The sequence below is a fragment of the Scophthalmus maximus genome, chromosome 1 (genome assembly GCF_022379125.1).
Source record: "Scophthalmus maximus strain ysfricsl-2021 chromosome 1, ASM2237912v1, whole genome shotgun sequence".
Lineage (NCBI taxonomy): Eukaryota > Metazoa > Chordata > Actinopteri > Pleuronectiformes > Scophthalmidae > Scophthalmus > Scophthalmus maximus.
Window position 1 is genome coordinate 9380008 of NC_061515.1, and position 13959 is coordinate 9393966.

At 43.3% G+C, this 13959-nt stretch overlaps 1 protein-coding gene across 4 annotated transcripts in view; it reads right to left on the minus strand.

The window, feature by feature from the left end:
- Nucleotides 1-2392: 2392 nt before the first annotated feature.
- ptprub (protein tyrosine phosphatase receptor type Ub) overlaps nucleotides 2393-13959 on the minus strand; it is a 142328-nt gene continuing 130761 nt past the window's right edge. For all 4 annotated transcript variants that reach the window (XM_047332399.1, XM_047332392.1, XM_047332382.1 and 1 more), the window contains 8 exons: nucleotides 12796-12950; nucleotides 11940-12075; nucleotides 10579-10728; nucleotides 8542-8856; nucleotides 6989-7114; nucleotides 4896-5053; nucleotides 3147-3282; nucleotides 2393-3050 (listed from right to left, as the gene is read on the minus strand). In XM_047332399.1, coding sequence (XP_047188355.1) covers nucleotides 2988-3050; nucleotides 3147-3282; nucleotides 4896-5053; nucleotides 6989-7114; nucleotides 8542-8856; nucleotides 10579-10728; nucleotides 11940-12075; nucleotides 12796-12950 — 1239 coding nt within the window. In that variant the 3' untranslated portion in view covers nucleotides 2393-2987. The remainder of the gene's footprint in view (nucleotides 3051-3146; nucleotides 3283-4895; nucleotides 5054-6988; nucleotides 7115-8541; nucleotides 8857-10578; nucleotides 10729-11939; nucleotides 12076-12795; nucleotides 12951-13959) is intronic.

Here is a 13959-nt window from a genome sequence, read left to right on the forward strand (position 1 = left end):
ATCAGTTTGCAGGACTGCTGCATTATTCAACATAGCCGTGGGAGGAAGTCTGTGGTCTGGAGTCACCTTTCTCTGGGCAGAGCAGCAAAGCGAAAGAGATGGAGGAGGATGAGAGGGAGAAGTGAACGTAAAGGAAGTACAGTCGAGGCGGGGGGAGGAAGACAGAGAGAGGTGGATGAGGGGCATGATGGGGGGGGGGAAAGGCAAAGAGAAAAAAGAAATGAGGTTAGAGATTAAAAAGGACGGGGAGAGATCAAATGTTCGACGTGGTCCGAGGCGAAGGGGACTGCTAAAAGATCACATCCGCATGAGAAACCGCAGGAGGGTCAGAGGCTCATATACAGGAAGTCAGTGTCCAGCTGCTAGTTCTCTGCTTCTGCTGACGAACCGGTCACAAAACCACAGAACGTTTTAGCTGCATATGCATTTTTGACGTAACAACCGACAGTAAGATGACAACAACACATCTTTTTTTTTTTCTCCCCCATGTTCTTTTATTGTTGAACGTTAGAGCGAACCCCTTCATTACCCTGCGACACATCTGTCTTCTCCGTCTCTCTCCTTCAATACACACCTTGCCCCCACAAATACAATGGTCAAAAACACAGTAGTCATGTACCATTGGTTCATACAGAAACACACAAGAGAAATCAACGGGGCCACTCCGGAGTGCGGTCACAATGAAAAGCTTTGGAATGGTAAATGTACAATGCACTCACATAGTTGCCGTGGCTGCCAAACAACACAACAGTTGAAATAAATTATGTGTATTTTCAAATGAACTAAAAAACTGAAATACAAAGCAGACAATGGGTTCACACATGCTTTCACAGACCTGCTTTAACACTCAGGGAGACTAAACAGTTGGGACTCGGGTGTTGAAAGCTCCGGCAATAAACTCACAAAAAATGGTCATTTACAGCACATTCAGCTTGGTGGTTATGCAGTGGTTACTTACTGTACGTCTTTACTCTGGGCAAACATATAGAATAATATTCATATAATATTCACATAACATAATATACAGCTGTATGTACACTGTCCTTTCACCCTCACGAAAAAGTGTCCAGGCACTTCCTTTGTCAGATCTCTGACTACACTGTAGCGACCTCATTTTTCATCTTCATAACGAAACAATCGGCCGTCATCGGTCAGGCTGTGGGAGCACGGTGATGTTGGCAAACTGTTAGATTCCTCACCTAGACTGCGAGCTGCAAACTGGCAGCAGAGTTCGACTAGCTGCCATTTCTCAGCTTCGTGGGCTTCGGGGGGTCTCGTCTCGCCAGGGGCCTGGAGCGATACCTCGAGTGCCCTCCTTGAAAACCAGCACTAAAAAGGAGCTTAAGGAGAGGGGAGGGGGCATAACATATTTCAAAAGGTAATAATGGAGTGTTGAATAGATCTTTACTTGGTTCTGGAGCAGAAATGTTAAAAATAACAATATATATTTAAAGAAAAATTGCTTCCTGTCTGTGCGTAAGGGTCTTTTCAGGGGAAGTTTCATTGATTTCGGGCATAAACAGTTCCAGTGGTCTCCAGACATTGGCCAGCAGGCGAAAAATAGTGGATTCTGTTTGTCCATCAAGTCCATGATAACTAAGCCATAGGGTCTGTGGGCAACAGTTTCCCTCTTTTCTTCCCGTTTAAAATACCATTTTTATTTGAAGATGAAAAAGGACCACCAATGTGAAAAACATCAACATCTTCAGTGATGGTGTTTGGGACTACACATAATTTGAATGCCCCTTTTTTTATATTTTTATATTTATATATTTATTTTTGAATTAACGTTACACTGCAAAAAACAACAAGTGATGGTCACGTCAAAATAAAGCCCCTGTCTGGGTTTTTATAAACTTCAAACTGGATCAATGCCATTCAACAGTTTACAGAACAACCAAATGCCTCAGTCAACAAAAGGAGTCAAAGTGTTACAGACTCAAAGCTGTAACGTAGCACTGCTTCAGACCGTTAACCACAGCATTAACGAAACATCATTCTCCACACCACCACCATGTCGGCACAGTTTCCCCCGCTCCTTTTCCCTTCCTGCTCAGTATAAAATACAAACAATCACTTTGGAACGAGAACATTAGCTGATGCAGTAACACACAGTATGTTTTGTAGGCATACATCATGAGGAAGCAGTAGAACAAAGTAAAGAGAGGATTCAAGTCGGTCAACGGAGTTGGCACTGTGACAGCAAAGAGACAGGAATCTCCCGTGGCGGAACCGGGCCCAGTGCTCTGGCCCCTGGAGACGTCCACCTATAGCACACATGGTAATCCAGCACAAACGTCATGGCAAAACACAACACATCGCACGACTGTACAGTTACTGCATTAATACTGCTGAGGACCGGGTTGGTCTGTCCTGATGCAGTAGGTCTCTTGTTTCCGTTTTCCACACCAGCATGGCGACTCTTTTGGATTCAATCGGTGATTTGAATAAATCTGTCCTCTCATCAGATAATAAGGCAGTTTATGGTATGGTAGATAAGTCATGCCACAACCACAGTGGACTGCTGTTGTGTGTAGCTCGTAAAAGAGAAGAAAATGCTTCCATGTTAATGCTGCTGTAACTCTGGTATTACAACCAGTCCCCTTGCTTGTTTTAAATGAAATGGTCGAGGGCCGGCCGAGGCCACCCTTCTTCAGAAGAGACGGCTTCATTTTGTAGATCAGTATATTGTTGTTTCGCCGCTACAGAATCCCTCAGCACGAAAGGAGCTTTAGTCCAAGAGGCAAAGAGGACCAAGAGAAAGCACAAAAAGATATCAAAAGAGAGAAACATCACCATCAAGGAGGAAATCACAGCTGTACATTAAAGGTTAGAAGTTAAAACTTTGACCAGGTTTTTTTTCCCCCTCTCCTTTCTTTGCAGTTTCTCCAGTGCCATGTCCACAGGTCCAAACATTAAAGTAGAGGGGGGGTCACTCGGTGGCCTTAAATTGAATCTTCACTGCAGCTGTGATCAACATTTAGTTGCTATCTCCCCTCAAAGCAGTCCAAGTACTCCAGGACAAGGTCGTAGCAGAATCGATACTGATCCTGAAGGAAAAAAGGAAATGTTCAAATGTTCAATCAACAACAGAAAGCATGAGGATAATTACGGAAAAAAAAACCATTCTCGCCACAGACTCTTACCAGAGACTCCACCATGTTGGGTTTGCAGTTGCGTAGGGTTTTGACAGCGTAGAAGATGTCCACCATGTTCTGGTACTGGATCATCTCAAGGAGAATGTTGCAGGCGCAGAAGGTCCCACTGCGACCGCCGCCATTACTGCAGAGGAGAGGAGTCGTCTGAAACATCTCCGACAGATGACAATACGCAGAGACATCCGTGTTGCCCAGAGGATGAATCCTGCCGACTTTGCCGACCAGCTGACAATTCCTTCATTGCCACTGAGAGTTTGATATTTTAAGGGCTTGACAACGATTTAGAGTGTTTTAATCTAGTGCCATTATCGGGTCAAGACTTTAATCTTTGCAATACTTTGGTTTGTGACAAAAAGATGTTTAACATTCGTGACATTCTCATCAGCTGCAGATGCCGACATGCTACATTAAGATGGCCAATAGTAAACCTTATATACACTTAGCATCAGGGCGTTGGCACTTCCATCGTGAGCATATCAGCAAGCTTTAAAGACTGCTGTGCTAAACAAACCTTATTAATGTAGCACATTTAAAACAATGAGTATTTCAGAGTACATGAATATAATTACATAATTGGTGAATTATCCCAACAGTCTACAGACATGCCAGTGGCCTTCTATTAAATGCAGGTTAGGTTTGGACTTTGACTTTCAATGTGATGCAACCCAGATCCCATTTAATTGGCTGACATCCTATAATGTTGCATGCTCAGCAGAGCATGTACAGTATATGTAAGGTATTATACCTACAATAGCACTTTATACCAATATATCTCCCTCTCCAGTGGGACAAGGCCTTCTAATTTCTCTAAATGGGTCATTGAACGCTATAATAAAGTATGAGCAGGGTAGACAATGTGTAATCTGATTGTCCTGTTTTCTGTACACAATACAGTGGCACGAGGAAAAGGCTGTAAGGAAGAGAAAATTGAGAAATAACAGCACAGTGACATTTCCTCGGAAATATTGTCCTGGTCATCACAAATGAGAGGCAATATCAATAAACTACTGGAGGACGATCCACATCCTCTCTCCTGAGACAAACGCAGCCAGGTGGGCATGGAAGCCTCTGCAGCAATATTACGGTAATCAATCGTCGTCAGTGCTGTGGCAGTCACGGATTTACTGTAGTGAGAGCCATCGCATTCTGTATTAAGCCATAATTGATTTGATCTCCATAATCTCTTTCTTGGTTGTCGTGGGTAACTCTGTGTGACAGCGCTGACTGATGTGCTTTTGGAAGGGGGGCAGTGGGGGTGAACGTGTGGCAGGTTGGCAATGAGCTGGACGGGGCCATTCATATTCATCAGTGGACGTGCGCTCCGGGGGCTTAGGACAACAGTTGAGCTCACAACGCCCCACACTGCACTATAAGACCACAGTGCAGCACGTAACACCACAATTTGATTTTCTAGATTACAAAGTGCCGTCATGGAAAAATACTTTGCACTGAATGTCATTGCACCAAACCAGACAAAAGAACACAGAGACAAGACACGACACAGCCTCAGTGTCTCATCATCAAACATTTTATCATGTTTATACAGATGGGTTTTTTGCTGTGATGCTGCCATTTGCGATTAAGCTTTTGGTCTGAAATGCACTTTTTTAATGTCAGTCTTCAAAAGCACAATTTCACCATCTCAGACCTTTTCGGAGAGACTGAGATTGTGATTTATTTCTACTTTGTATTATTCTATTTCCCGTATATGATGCATGCTGCTAAGAGATTACTCACAGGCAGTGGACGGCAGTGCGTCCCTCTCCGCACTCTCTTTGCCACTTGTGCACTTGAGCCAGCAGGTTGAGGAAAGCCTTCTTGGAGTCGGGAACATCGCGGTAGGCCGACCAGCGCAGGAACTGGAACTGACACACCACCAGTTGGCCCTCTTGGAGCTTCAGAGGCAACAGAAAACACAAAAACACCTGAGTCTACAGTATCACGTGGGCTCACGCTGCACACGCTCTCACGTGTCGGCGTTGTATTCCATTTACAGGCTGCTTCAGTACTTCTGCATGTGCCGGTTGACACCCGTGTTTGAGTGCTCCCCGGGCTACACGCTGGCACTCTCCGCTGTGCTCACTCAGCAGACACACCTTGAGATATATGGGTCTTCAGGTGTCTGTGGGACCTTAGCAGTGTGTGAGAGAGGTCCCTGTGTGTTCATAACCTTGTCCTGCTGAATCTCCACTAATACTTAAGGATCAGTGGAGAACCATAAGTCATGCAAATTGAGCAGGCAGAGACACCAACGACGTACGAAGAAATTACCTCAGTGGAGGTGGGATTTGAACAATGTTTTTTTTTTTTACCCCAGCCACACATACATGCACTTACAATGCACTTCCTTTGACTTTTACTCCTTACCCTTGTTTATCATTTTCACGCATAGGAAAAAGACTGATGCGCCGAGAGCAGGGCGCAGAGAGGGAGAGGTGCGCGCTATTTCTGTGTGATTTGATACCTCCCATGCTGCGTTCAATTGCCCTCTCGGTGACAGAGGTGTGAAACAAAAGGTACCTTATGCAGAAAAGGGGAATGACAAGGGCATTTGAGAAGAGGTGAGGATGCCAATCAAGAAAGGAAGTTCTGGGCACTGCCTGTCGCGCTGCTTATAATGGCAGCCTTGCATACAGATTCCTTCAATAATTGGTTGACAGTGATCCTGAGCAGAATACATGCATGTGCTTATGCAAATTCCCAGGCATAAAACTATACCTGCATACACACACACAAACACAGATGATCACTGATGTGTGTGAAGTCAAAATGACTCATTCATACACATAGACACATTTGGAGACTATATACTATATTTTTCTCCAGTTGGGGAAAGACCCCTCTGACATCCCCTCTGCTCCCTCTACCATGACAAGACAGTCAATGCCTTTTTTTATTGAATTTAATAAGATCTGTCTAATTCTCTGGGTTTTTTATTTTAAAGTGTGACATCCTTTATGAACTTATCAAAAGGAAGTCTGATCTGCCACCTGAAAGGTCCTGCAACTGAAAATATGACATGCATCATGATGATGAAAATCCCCTCTTTAGTATGCTAGCAGACGCCTAAGAGAGAGAAGACGCCTATCTAGGTAATGACAAAAAGAAATTGAAAAGGAGAGAGACTGACCTTTATTGCATGCATGTCAATAGGCTTCTTTTGCATGTTTTTCATAGAAAGAAAGTTCTCATAATTTGTATCGCTCTTATGGAAATGTCTTATGGAAACAATGGTGGCTCTGGTTCAATTTTCTGGACTGCTGAATATCAAAACATGTCCTTTGAAGTGTGCATAATGCAGTCAATGGATATGTTTCTTTTTTTTTTACAGATCTGCCATTGTGTTCAGTCTCCAGCCTATATTTTACAGTGTATTTATTTTAGAGTGTATTCATTTGACAACCTCCTGCGTCCCATGAGGCAAACACTAAAGAAGTGTCATTGTGTATGCATAATAAAGCGATAAAGGAAGATAACGATGCTGAGGCACACACCCAGAATCGAGTGATTCAGCCTCTGAGTTTGTGCCCATACAAGATGGCGTATAGAAATTCTAATCCTCATCAGACATCTCAGATACACAGAACTTTTTTTATTTTATTTTACAGCCAAGCCTGTAGACCTTTGACTTTGAGCACCTGTGTCAGCTATTTAGATGCACATTACAGGTGGCAACTCTAATCGCACCGTAGGTAAAAGGTCACATCTGAATTGCCAGTGAGGACCAGAGCTAATGCATTTCTAATAAGGTTCAAGATATCACTTGTGAAATACCACTAAGTGGAACAACATGTCCTGAGCAGCCTTTTCTCGCCACCTTCATGACTCACCCTTGTGACGTTCTTGACCCGAAATAGACGAGTGATGACATCCTCGTCTGCTGACATGGACAGAAACTCAACTTCCATAGGTCCGTACTGCTGTAAACCAGGCTCTGGCCAGTACTGAACACACGGCTGCACATGTGGGGGGAGAGATCGTTATGTTACTGATGAAATATGGCACACAGATTACTTGAACTGATGCATTCTTCAGTAGTTGTGGCCAAAAAACTCTAAAGCTTTTGCTCTAAAAACTTTGGATCATTAAAGATTACGGAGCTTTAAGGAGATCAAAGGATGAAATTACTGAGCAAGTGAGTGTGTGTCAGGTTGTGTGTCTAATCAGTGGGGGGTCTCTATGCATGTAGTGTTGATAAAAAGGAAGAGAATATAGTTGGAGAGACACACACATGCACAAGTATGAGCAATTAAACAGCAATAACAAAAGTGCTGGTGTTAATAAGGGGAAAGATGCACAGTGGGGAACGTAAGAGCTGTAATAATCTTTGGGAGACTGCAGAAAGAGGGAGACAATCAACTCCAGTGCCATGAATGAACTCTGTAACAGAGTTCATAACAAGATCTTGAACAGAGAAACAACTTCAAGTGGCAATAACTCAATTTGTGACTGAGTCGCACGGGGGGAAAAAAAGACGAGATGAAAAACATTTAAAAGGCGTGGTGGGATTGAACCGGGGTAGGCAATAATGTTTTATGATAATGTGTCTTTTGTTTGTTTGCTTGACTGCATAGTGTGTTACAAAAGAGCAGGCAAAAAGCCACACTTTCCACATTTAATGAGCATGTCATACCCGAAGATTAAAGGTTAAGACCATTTACAGCAACAATGCCTCACAGGGCTCCTAAAGGTCTTGCCACTGGTTATTGGTTTGAAAGAATATCTTTGGGTAGATACAGTAGATACTCTTTCCATCAGTGCTAGCTTGCAAATAATTGCTATTACAACTCTAACCATATGGATTAGCTTCCCATAGAAGCTCAGGCTAGAAAAGGCTTTCAGTGCTATGACCTTCTTTTAATCATTTCTTCATAGTGTTATGTCGGGTTCCTTTTAATCTTCAACTTGAATCTTGTTATGTTTCCACTCATTAGTGTAGTGTTAAGTGTTAAAGAAAGAACAGGGAACATTGCAGTGCAGAGAAAAGACATGCTCATGAGAAGAAGTGGGACGCCAACGAAAAGAACCCTGAGATGTGGCTGGAGGGCAGAGCGATCCCATTCTCCAGAGCTGTAACTTGAGGAGGAGGAAGGAAAATCTGGGACGGGAGTTATCTAGTCATGCCTTGAGATCAATGTGGTCAGGGATCAAAGCCCAATACAATGGCATGAAGGAACTAATCCCAAGCACAGATACAGAAACAGTGAGGTGAGGGCATGTGGAGAAAGTCCAGAGTAAAGTTCAGATATCCACTAGACAAAGTAAAAACCTGCAGAGCAAACAGCGGCTACTGTTTGAGTGAACTCAAACATTTTTCAAGTCTTTGTTTAAGAGTCAACAAATCAGTGGCAATAAAAAAACGTATGTAACACTTTGACCTTACCCAGGCAGAGTTTGACTGGTTGAGTTGGTTGAGCATGACTACCGCTGTGCAGCCATAGTCAAAGACCAGCCTCCAGAAGTCCGCCGTGGTGCCCGGCAGAGGGTGCGGGGTCACGATGAAAGCGGCTTGCCGATGGAAGCTGTCGGCGAGAGCAGCGTTGATGTAATTGTTGCTCTCCCCTTCCGTCGTGACCAGGAAGGCCAGGGCGCGATCGGGCGGCAGAACGTCCATGCTGCGGTTCTTCTCTCGGTTTCTGGGCAACAGGGCAATGCTGCACTCTTCCACGTCCAAGTGGGGAGTCACAGAGTTGAGAGTCTGCAAATGTAAATGTTAAAGAGATGAGACGCAAAGTGAGGGGAAGATGACATGGAATTGAAGAGAACGTTTAAAAGATGAGATGTGTGAAGAGTGGTGATACACAGCAGAGCAATCGAAAATGTTAGGGAGGAGGAGGAGGAGGAGGAAGAAAAAGCAAAAGGAAAGAGAAATGGGACACAGAGAATTTAAAGAATTCAATAATGTTAACTGAAAGAATCTCTTAAAATCAGAAGATAATGATTAAAAACTGCTATAAAATAATAAAGGATAAATTCCGCCAACTCCATAATGAAAGGGAATGTAAGAAAAAAAGAGGAAATATTGCATACCAATTATTCTTTGATCAACTCTCTGTATATTTAGCTTTAATTGAATGAGACAACTTTGGGGGAAAAAAGCTATATGGATCATCAATACACTGCATCAATAATTGATCTGTGACTTGCTGATCTCAGTACTACCAGTTGGCAGAGCGCTGTCTGCAGGATGACAGACTAAAAGGCAAACACAGAGCTCGCTGGGCGGCGGAGAGGCTTTTATCAACAATGTCAGATGGATAAGTTTACAAGATCAAAGAGAGCAGCGTGGCAGTTTCCTTCATGACAAACTAACAGTTTGTAATCAGAGCGTCCCCACCAACATCACCATTCCCTTATCCAAAGCAATGCATTAGCCATAAAGTAGAATATGAGGATAAAACTAAATGGGCATAAAATTAAAAAAAGAACCGAATGGGTTCTCTCCGGTGTTTTTTTGAAATGCGAAACCTGGAACCAATGTGGCTGTTGGCTGAGTGCTGCAGCAGAGGAACGTGGATGAGGCAGGTAAAGCATGTGAGAACAGAGCTGGCTCCCTTCTCTCGTAATCAACATCTGATGAAAGGTTCTGAAACCGTTTCCTAAAAACCAGTCCCACAGAGTCTGGAGTGAACAGAAACCAAAATCACATCTTTGTGGAAGCAGAGCCATCGCTTTCCATTCAGTCTAAACGTTTCTGCACTCTGTTGATTTTGAAATGTCTGCGCCATGAAGGACATTTCCCCAACTGGACCATACACTATTGGACGGTACTAGCTGTACTCACAGTGCATACGCTGCTCTATTGTCTATTTTACTCTAAATGGAACATAATTTACAAAATGACCATCACATGCCGTATTTGAGAAGACTTGAAACTAGCGATTGAACCATAAACTCCTCAGGAAAATGTGATAACTGATGTCATAAAAACAAATGAGAAGTAGAGTGACTTTCTCATAAGTTTGCGACCAGTGGCGTTGCTGGTGATTCCAGAGAATAAAGGTTTTAGTCACTTCCGCATTGGCTTCACTTTCCAGACCCGGTGAATACATTCATCTTGAGTCACATTGTAGCACTGTGACTGTATCAACTGTCACCTTTATATTCATGGCACCAGATATAAAATATTAATTAATATGGCTTTAGTTAGAATTAGTGGTAGAAGTAGAACATTTAGCAGCAGCAGTAATAATAACATTGTTTTACATACACAAAGGGATGACAATTCTGTGCTGTTCATTTGTGACTATTACTAGTACTGTACTGGTTCCAAAAAAGGAAATTGAAGAAAAGTCGCTGCTGATATTAAATGCACTGCATTATGATGACAAACTGCTGAGAGTGGGCTGTGTAATTGAGAACATGAGTTTGCACGTTTCAACAAAAATGCCGCTGATCCTCCGTCCAGCACGGGACTGACCTGGAACTCTTCCCGCAGCTGGGAGGAATTACTCTGGGAATCCACCCGCAGCATCTCTTTGTAGGTGACGGCAAACTCGTTCACCAGGATGGCCGTCTCTCCGCACAGACACGCCTCCAGGATGGCATCGTGGATGAAGATGTACTGCTCCTGAAGCGGCGACAGGTGAAGTGATTTGAGTGCTGTGCATGTGCACACGTGTGGGCATGCTTATGTAATCCAGTGGGTTTCAGGTAGTGGGCGAGGGTATGTTATCTGATTGCAAACAGACATACCAGACATAACAAAGGAGGCAGGTGAAGACGGGCTATGAACATATGTAGATGTAAATAAATAGTTAAACAATATGAATAAGAGATTTTTCATAACCTGCCTTGTTCTGAATTAAACATGCGCAATAATGTTGGTAGTGTATCAAAGCTGCTGCAAGATAAATAAATAGTCCTAAGTAAACAAACACAAGTGGTGTGCATTTAATTAGAGCACCCCTGCAAATAATTACAAATGTAATAAACAGCTAAGTCAACGTTGGATTTACATAATAAGGGGTGAATATGCGAATCATCCTCACATCTAAAGAACAGCACCGTGCCTACGCTTCATAGTGAAAGACGATGTGAGTCTTTTCTCTAAAACTATGGCAATGACCTTTACATAAGTCCCAGAGGGGGAGTATGATAATACACACCCCACTCTTTGAATTCCCAAACAACAGGAGGGAAAATCAAATGTTTAAAAACCTGACTCTTCAGAGGCTCTCTCAGTACGAGAGAGAAGTTACCACATTGTGCACAGTGATGTGCACAAAGACTGTGGGTCAAGCACTTGAGGGAAATTTTGTCAAGCTGCGTATTCTAAAAGAATTGTGCCGCTGGTAGGTGATGTTACATACGACCCCACTCATATCTTCTTTGAAGTATATCAGCTTTTGCCATCAAGCAGATCATTCACAGTCCCACAGGCTCCACTGAACGGACTGCGGAACAAATAGTCAAACTGTTGAATCAAAGTTTAATTTCTAAGTAGGCCTCAGTGTGCCTGTGTAGGCTGAGCAATATATGGTAAAGGGAGTCATAATATGGACGGCATGGCATCCACTTACTCATAATGTGTGGTGCAATAAGCTTGTATATGTATTTGCTTTGTTGTTTGTTATTTTTTGTTTTTGTTGTCATTTATGTGAAACAGTGTGCGTCTTGGGACGCAAGAAAAGTTTTGGAAGACCATTCTGATAGTAAAGTGTAATCTTATCTTATCTTAGCTTATGTCACAGCCTGAATATCCAGTATACAGACGAAGACATCAGAAATAAGACTTGGTCTGAATGTGAAGTGGTTCCCAGGCCGTGCAGTTGACCTGACCTCTGTCTGGATCATGTTGATGCGTCGAGAGCAGAGGGTTTTGACACAGTTGTAGATATCCACCACGCCTTCACACTCGGCCATGTCCAACATGACATCCAGCACGATGTAGCAGCCGGTGCGGCCCGCCCCCACACTGGAATTACAAATAAATAAATGTTAAAGATAATCTTTCATGAGGAATCATTAATAGACTTACAATCACAAAAAAAAGTCTTCTAGGCCACTATAAGGCGAGGGTCATGTGACGGATGGAATTTGCGAGTAGGGAGCTAAAACCAAGGAGCTAAAAAGAAGTTTTTTTAGACAGAGGCTGGAAAGAGCTTCAGAAGAGGACAGTATGAGGAAACTGATGTGTTTTCTGAACATTAGAGCATGTAAACCTTGTGAAGTAATAATCCAAATTAAAACAATGAACCTAAATCAGAGAATAATATGTCTCCTTTAACTCATACTCCCCTTAGGCATTCTAAGGCAATGAGAGCTTTAGGCCTCCAACAAGAGCAAATTCAGAAATGTCTGTGATAGTATCTGTCATGAAATGGAGTACTTTTTGAATTGAAGGGAAATGTGTTTTTCAAAATCCGATTAAATTGAAGTTAGGTTAGCATTAATATCCATCAAGGGCACTATGTCAGATATTGTCATGTGATATTTTTCACATATGAACAGAGACAGAGTTAGGGCTCTGTAAAACAAAGAGGAGAAAGAGGGGAGACCATGTCCTTCCATTTCTGTAAGAGGTGGTCTGCGTTGTGATCATCTTGTTTACAGTGTAGGAGGGATGACAGAAAAGAAAACCTACAGATGATAACGTTTGCAAACAGGTTACAGCGGTTGCTGGGCATTGCGTCACCTGCAGTGGACCACCACGGGGCCAGCGTCAGGCGGCGTAGAGGCTTTCACTCTCCGTATGAAGGCCAACAGTCCGGTGGCGTGATAGGGCACCCCGTGCTCAGGCCAGGATGTGAAGTGGAACTGACGCACCTCGTGCTTGGTTGAGTATCCTCTCTGTCGTGACAAACAACGCACATTAGCGTCGCACGTAAAAACACTACATTTATGTGGCTTGCATCCAAACCATAGTAGCCTGCAGGCTACTGTTTCATGCTCCCATCTATTCAGAGGCATCCCCCCCCCGCGCCCCCACAGTGAGGGATGCAGAAAGTTTTTTCCGTTAGTGCGATGACAACCAGGACATTATTTGTGCGTGGTGTTAGGTCTTCTAGGAGAGTAAGGCCTCCGGGCATCACATGCTAGTAGCAGCTGCAATGTGACAGACACGCAGAAAGGAATTACTGAGGCTCTCGGAGCTCAGGGAGGGCTGGGATCTTTCCGCTCTCCACTGGGAGGCTGCTGCAGTCACACAGCAATTTCTCCCTCTGTACAGAATTGACAAAGCAATGCAAAGCAAAGATTTGCTGAAGACAGAAATCTTGACAAAAAAAAAAAAAAAAGAGGATAAGAGCTACGAAAAAACAAGCTGTCACCAGCTCCCAAATTTGTGCCGATTTAAATAAGCGGCATGTGCCCGTGGAGAGCAACTGTGACAGTGTGACGATAATGCTGTGTTTGTGCCCCTGTCACTCCAGCGCTGCTCTTAGCCCTTCCATAGCGACATCCCCAGGGAGATTGACAGGACGGAGTCCACCGGGGGCAAACCACTGTAACGGCTATGTCGGGAAGACGGCAGGGGTATTCAGATAGCCGCTGATGTTAATTCCTCAAAATGTAACGTGTGGACCCCATGCCAATCGGCAGTAAGCCATGCCAAGTATTAAATCTGTTCTATTAATGTACTACTTCTAATTTTAATTCTTTCTATACCAGGTAACGGGGAAAGATGGCCAAATGATGTTCATGAATACATTACCAAAAGAGACAGGAATAGAAAGAGAAGGAGAAATATGCAGTTCAGGGAAACACAGTATCATATATTGCTTTCTACCCTGACAAAGTAGTGAAATTAAGAATGCAAATGCAAAAGAATGTATAGGCAAACAAGGGTAGGCAGAATGTA